This window comes from Phocoena sinus, unplaced genomic scaffold, assembly GCF_008692025.1.
Source record: "Phocoena sinus isolate mPhoSin1 unplaced genomic scaffold, mPhoSin1.pri scaffold_54_arrow_ctg1, whole genome shotgun sequence".
Lineage (NCBI taxonomy): Eukaryota > Metazoa > Chordata > Mammalia > Artiodactyla > Phocoenidae > Phocoena > Phocoena sinus.
Window position 1 is genome coordinate 19,657 of NW_022605674.1, and position 7,065 is coordinate 26,721.

The following is a 7,065-nucleotide window of genomic DNA, read 5'->3' on the forward strand; positions in this document are numbered from 1 at the left end:
CCAGCCCTCCGCCTGGTCCCCCAGACCTCTCTTATCCCTTCCCCCACAGAGGAGGGAGGGGCCTCCATGCAAATCAGCTTCTTGCACCTGCCCTTCCGCACCGCCTCTACTGTGGCCCTTGATTCTGGGAACGTCTGAGTCCCTGGACAGCAGAGCTGCCTGAGAGATTAAAATGGATTGTCATGTATTTTCTGATTCAAGACAGACTGAGGAGGTGACAGAGCCCAGAACATGGAGCCCAGCTGGCTGTGTCCTCTCCTCCTGTGGGGGGTCGTGGTGGATACAGAGGGAAGCAAGAACTCCCCTCCATCTGCTGGACAAGGGAGCAGGGCATCTATGCTGCTGAGGAGGGGACATCCAGTGACCCCTCTTCCAGGGACCCAGGCAGTGCCAGGGATACTTGCCTTGTCCCTCATGCCCCTCCCCAGTCCCCTAGTCTAAGGTGCTAATGCAACACCCTCTCCGCTGCTCTGTGGTGGTTGAGGTTGGAGATGCTCCCTGGCATGTCCAGTAGAGTGATTATGGGATACGGGAGATATTGGACACCCCTTCCTCATGACCCCCTTAGGACTGGCTTGGAAGAAGCTGCTGGGCCTTTGGACAGGACAGGATGACAGCACAACAACCTCCCCTAAATCTGGGCCCTGCTACCTCCCGTTGGCCTCAGTGGTGAGAGCTGAGCCCAGGGAGACAGATGAGTGAGGGCTGGACACCCAGGCCTCCCCTCCCCCTCCCCAGCTCAGTGCCAGGCCCCCATGCCTGCAGACAAGCCTCACCTTCCCTCAACTTCCTCCAGAATGAGGTACATCACCTGCAAAATCAGGAAGCCAAAATGCCCCCCTTGGGGTCACCTTGCTCGTCCCAGGATGGCCTTGTCACATGGGAGGTGGACGTGGGCTCAGGGATGAGGGAACCTGAGACATAAATTAATCCAGTCCCATTAGGGATGCAGATGAGAGAAACGGGCCCCCGAGAAGATGCCAGAATCCTTAAATATAGACAAAATAAGGATAACGTGAGACAGAGGGAGAGCTCCGTCCAGATAGAGAATGACCCAGGGAATCAAGGGGGAGATTCTGGGGCTGAGGCTCTGAAAGAGGGACCAGGTCAGGAGGGGCCTGGGGGTCCAGCTCTGGCTCTTCTCCGCAGGAGGGTCAGTTCTTGAGGACACGGACATTCTCTGTCTTCCCTTTGTGCCCTTGAGACGCCCTCACCTCAGAGCCTGGCACCTTCCTGAAGTAAAGGCTCATCATCACAGACACGCTTCCCCAAGGGTGTTTTTCCAGAAAGAGCTGAGTTTGCAGTATATATTACACTCCGGATGACGGGTCCTTTCTGGATGGAAATGGACATGACCCCTCAGGCAATGGACTAGGAGTTTATGAAACACAAATACTTTGATGAAGGTTTTCAGTGTCACTGTTCATATCACATGACCACATTCCAGGAGCTAAGGGGGTGAGACCCTGGCCAAGCTTGGGGTGGGTGAAGGGGAGCCTCTGGGGGCAGGAAAGGAAACGTGTGTGAGGAGGTGTTAGCCCTGGATTTGAGACAATCGTTGGCGTGTGTTTCACAGAGGTATGTGCTGTACTCTGTAGACATTCGTTTAACGATGACTTTTTTTGAGATTGTAATGAAGCGGGGACTGGTTCAGGACCTTCTCACAGGTCAATCAGTCAGGCATCTGACACCAGGTCAGAACCCAGCGGTTTGGATCTTTATATCTGGGGACTGCTGTGGACGGGCCTCCTGTGATCACTCCAGGTGTCCAGTGCTTCCTGCAAGAAGCAAACAACCCCGCGGTCACGGGAGCTGTCTTGCCTCTGCCGCACGTTTGTTCATACAAGCAGCAACTCAGGGCCCCTCGTGATTCGGGCGTCAAGGTTGGATTAAAAATTCCTGAGACGTCTGCGCCCACTCAATAAGACACGACGGAAATATAATAAGAATGACTGCCACTAAAGGAGGGAAATTACCACTAACACACAATAGGAGGCATAGCAATAGTAAAAGCATATACCTATTAAGAATCACTGAAATCAATGACTGGATTCTTACCTTTCTGGAAAAATTAAATATGGGATTCAAAAAATACCAACAGTTTAAGAAAGGAACGTCATAACAGCCAGAAAAGTTTAATGACACCTGACCCAAATTCAATGGACACAGGAAGGTACCAGGCCAGTGATGCTGATCCCTCGTCGCGGTGAATAATAACAACCCTGGCGGATACCCTGACCATAGGGACAGCTAAACCATTTCATGTTACCTCCACCCAAAGTGACATTCCTCTCCTCCATTAGCACCATTCAGTAGAACCAGATTAGACAGCCAATTCCAGAAACCTCAGAATCAATTGAGAAAAATCATCCTTAAAATTCTATTCCTCATGAACCACTCCGGGTACCAAAATCATGATTAGTCAGGTTGTTCCAGAGAAGCAGGAAAAAAAATATAATTTATTGTAGGAATTGATTCACACCATTATGGAGGCTGAAGGTGTCTCACAATCTATCAGCAAGCTTCAGAACCAGGAAAGCCAGTAGTGATATAATTCAGTCTGAGTCAGATGCCTGTGATTCGGGGGCCTAGGATGTAAGTCCTGGTCCGAGATTGAAAGCTGAAGGAGCAGCAGTGCCAATGTCCAGGGTCAGGAGAAGTTGATGCCTCTGATGACGAGGAGAGAGCAAACGTCCCCTTCCTCTCCCTTTTTGTTCTATTCAGGCCCTCAACTCAAGGACAGTGCCCACTACACCTGCACCAGTGATCTTCTCTACTCAGTCTGTGGACTCAAAGGCCAATATCCTCCTCCTGAGACATCCTCACAGACACCAAGAAATAATGTTTTCACCGCAGGTGGGCGTCGCTTATCTCAGGCAAATAGACACAAGAAATTAACCCTCACACTGCTGTGGAAGAGCTGGCAAGAGTGGCACATCACACAGGATGAGGAAGTGGTTACCATCCCAAGACAATAACCCCAAGATCATATTTCCCACCACCTCCACTGTAGGCAGAGGGAGGACCTCAGAGACCACTGACCTCTCACGGCCCGAGCTGCATGAGGCTGGCAGCTCAGGGAGGAGAAGCATATTCAGAGCAACAGGGAGCCTGTGGCTCAGGGACGTTTTGGTCTCACTTCCTCATGAACTTGGACCACGGTGCACAGTGTTACCACTTCTAGCTGAGCTACAGTAATAATCAGCCTCGTCCTCAGCCTGGAGCCCAGAGATGGTCAAGGAGGCCGTGTTCCCAGACTTGGAGCCAGAGAAGCGATCAGGGATCCCTGAGGGTCGTTTATTGACCTGATAAATCATGGTTTTGGGGGCCGTGCCTGGGAGCTGTTGGTACCAGCCGACAGCGTTATATTTCCCTATGTCACTGCTGGTTCCAGCACAAGAGATGGTGACCGTCTGTCCCAGATTCCCAGACACTGAGGGAGGCTGAGTCAGGCCAGACTGGGCCCAGGACCCTGGAAAGAAGAGAAACACACTCTGGTTAGTTCAGTCCTGGGGCCCAGGTCACCTCTAGGGACAAGACACAAAGGATCAGCCAGATGTCCACGAGGTCCCCTCCCAGGAGGCCTCACCCGTGTCCTGAGTGAGGAGGGTGACAAGGAGCAGGGCCCAGGCCATGGTGGAGACGCCCCAAATGCTGCGTTGTGAGACCCCAGCGCTGGGCCTGCTCCCCCAAACCTGTCTTATCCCCGTCCCCCAGAGGAGGGAGGGGCTTCCATGCAAATGTGCTTCCTGCACCTGCCCCTCCTCCCTCCCTCTTGCTCACCCCCTCTGACATGGTTTGTTCCAGATTCTTCTCCCATGCCTGGACAGCAGAGAGTATTGGAGACTTAACTCCTTCACATGGTGTGTGAGGACAGAACGAGTCCATGACAAGATGTGGGAAAGGAATCCAGCCTGGGGTTTCCTGTCTCTCCTGGTGTGAGAGTCACGGTGCTTCCTGAAGGAGGAATCCCAGAAGGTCCTCTCTGTGCTCTGGGACAAATGAGAGGCTCTGAGCCCAGGCGGCTGAGAAATCCAACTGCCCAGCTTTCTGAGAGTTAAAGGCAGAGCTGTGTACCAGTATCCCCTCAACTACTTCTGTTTTAAAAATATTTATTGAAGGGCTTCCCTTGTGGCGCAGTGGTGAGAGTCTGCCTGTCGATGCAGGGGACACAGGTTCGTGCCCCGGTCCGGGAGGATCCCACATTCCGCGGAGCGGCTGGGCCATGAGCCATGGCCGATGACCCTGCTTGTCCGGAGCCTGTCCTCCGCAACGGGAGGGGCTACAACGGTGAGATGCCCGCAGTACCGCAAAAAAAAAAAAAAAAATTATTGAAGGGACTCCCGTGGCGGTCCAGTGGTTAAGGCTGCACACTTCCACTGCAGGCGGTGTGGGTTTGATCAATGGTCAGAGGACTAAGGGGCTGCATGTCACATGGTACAACTAAAGAATTTTTAAAAATTTAAAAATGGAGAAAAAAGAACAAAAAAATTCTATTGAAGTATAGTTGAATTACAATGTTGTTGTGAATGTCTGCTGTACAGCAAAGTGACTCACTTATTCATTTATATATACATTCTCTTTCTTATTCTTTTCCATTAGGGTTTGTCATAGGATATTGAAAACAGTTCCCTGTACTATACCGTAGGACCTTGTTGTCTATCCATCCTATATATAGTAGTTGTATCTGCTGGTCCCAAACTCCCAGTCCATCCCTCCCCAACCCCCAACTCCCTCTCATCCCCCTCAGTTGGGAGGGTCCTCAGATTCCCCTCCAGCCCTCTGTCTCCAAAGTGCTCTGAGTCTGAGGCCAAGCCTGAGCCCTGGGCCATTTATTAGCACTTTTGAAATGATTTCTTGGGCACAAATGCTTTGGGACTAAGAGGGGTTACTCAGGAAGCAGCTCTTGAAACTTCATACAGGACAGTATAAGCCACAGGTACCTTCCCCGAAATCCTGGCTCTTGCTGCCCCCTGGTGGCTTCAGATGGTGCCAACCAAGGCCCTGGAACCTCAGGGACCGAAAACAACCCTGGGCCCCAGACTGGCTGCTGTGCAGCTCCTTGTAGGACATTTCCGAAGAGCAGGTCCAAGTTTGTGTAAATGAACTGACATGGAAAGCACAGTTCACAAAAAGGTGGATGGAATTAACACCTGGTCTCAACCGGGCAGAGAGTCTGACTAAATCAAAATGCCAACATAGAATTTAAAGACTTATAGTTTCACCACATAATATTGGCCACACCAGGATAGAATGAAATCACTTGGTATATGGAAAACCAGAACATCTCCACTGTATGGAAGGAAAGTTAACAGAGCGTGTCTCACAGATCTGCTGGAATTATGTCACAAAGATATTCATCCAGTTTGTTAAAATGATGCAAGAAATAAGGATAGAACCTACTGAGTCAATAGAGAGATACAGAGTGTCAGCCAATATATGGGAGAAAAATCTGAAAAGAGTGCTGTATGTATATGTATAACCTGATTCAATTTGCTGTACAGCAGAAACCAACACAACAGTGTAAATCTACTATATTCCAATAAAATTATTTTTAAAAATGAAAGTCTCAGGTAAGCAATAGAAGGTGGAAAAAACCACAGTGAATCTACTACAGAGAAAATTCCAGCAGATGGGATCAACGACAGGCAGAGCACTGGATAATGAAAGATTTTCTGACTTGAAGTCATGCAATGGAAACAGTCCCTTGTTCAACATAAGGGGGGGATATGAATTTAAAAGAATGAAGTAGTATCCACAAATTATGGAACTTCAATTGACCTAATACACAAAGAATTGGAGTTCCCAAAGGAGAGGAGACAGAGAGACACAGAGAAACCCTCACATCCAGAATCCTGACACGCCTCAGGGTGGAGAAACGAGAGGGCAACCACACCAAGTTTCATTGTAATGAAATCTTGAGGTTGGGACAATTTTGAGACGCCTCTTCAGGTTGATTGACTATTGGTATGATAGGAAAATGTCAGCTAAAGAACTAGTACCCGGAGTTCCCTGGTGGTCCAGTGGTTACGACGCAGTGCTTCCAATGCAGGGGCACGGTTTCCATCCTTGTTCGGGGAGCTAAGATCCCACATGCCACTTGGTGGGGTTAAAAAAGAAAAGAAACCAGATCCCTGCAGATTCTGCCACAATGTTTCCTCCTCTATCTCCCTGTCCCCAACATCACGACACAAACGCCTGTCCCAGAGCTCTTCACTCTGGTCATTGTGGGTGCGTGGAGCAAATGCACAACTATGATTGCTTCTTTTAAACCCAAGTCAAACAATCCTGATAGTCAGAGTCATATATCAGAGTTTAGGAAGAGTCCAAAGAACATAGGAGTACAGAAAAGCACAAATATGGAAGCCAAGATGCATGTCGACAAGTGTTTACTGACTTTTTCCTGAGAAGGGCCAGTCCCAGGCCTGCAGTGGTGCTAAGTAGGCCTGTCATTCCTCAGGGCGTGATGGGTGGTGAGTATGGTCGTGATGAGCTGAGGTAACTTGACAATTATAATGAGTGTGAGTCCTTACTGATGCAGGTGGATCTGCAGATTCTCTCTCCTTTTAGTCGTGAGGCTGGTAGACCACTGCCCACTAACCCCACTGACAGATTTGCTCTAGGGAGAGGGTGAACCACATGTCCTGGATAAGGGGGCACGGCAGAGCTGACTCTGTGGGGGTCAGGAGGAGAAGCCTGTGTGCCTCCAGAGTTTTGCAGCCTCTGCCCACCTCTCTGGAATGGCCATGTCCCATGGAGGCCTTTCTCCAATGGGCAACCGGCAGAAATATTCACCTACAAGGAAGCTGACATCATCCATGTGCTGACATACTTGACACCATCTTGTAAAGTTGGACGCGTGTCGCCCGGATTCTGATTTGTACTGTATGGCTGGCTAGGATTGCCTTGACATGAACAATTTTCTAGGGTCTTGATCAGCCAGAAACAATCTCTCTCGCTTCCTCCCAGTGAAGTGATCTCAGACAACTCCTGGGGTCCATGTCCCGCTGAATAGCAGGAAACGTGGGCCAGCTGATACCCTGACAATATTCCCCTTAGAAATCA

At 49.9% G+C, this 7,065-nt stretch overlaps 1 gene segment (V, D, J or C); it reads right to left on the bottom strand.

The window, feature by feature from the left end:
• Nucleotides 1-3,124: 3,124 nt before the first annotated feature.
• LOC116748330 lies at nucleotides 3,125-3,674 on the bottom strand. The segment is given in 2 exon segments: nucleotides 3,125-3,472; nucleotides 3,590-3,674. Coding segments are annotated over 2 exon segments (375 nt in total).
• Nucleotides 3,675-7,065: the final 3,391 nt, after the last annotated feature.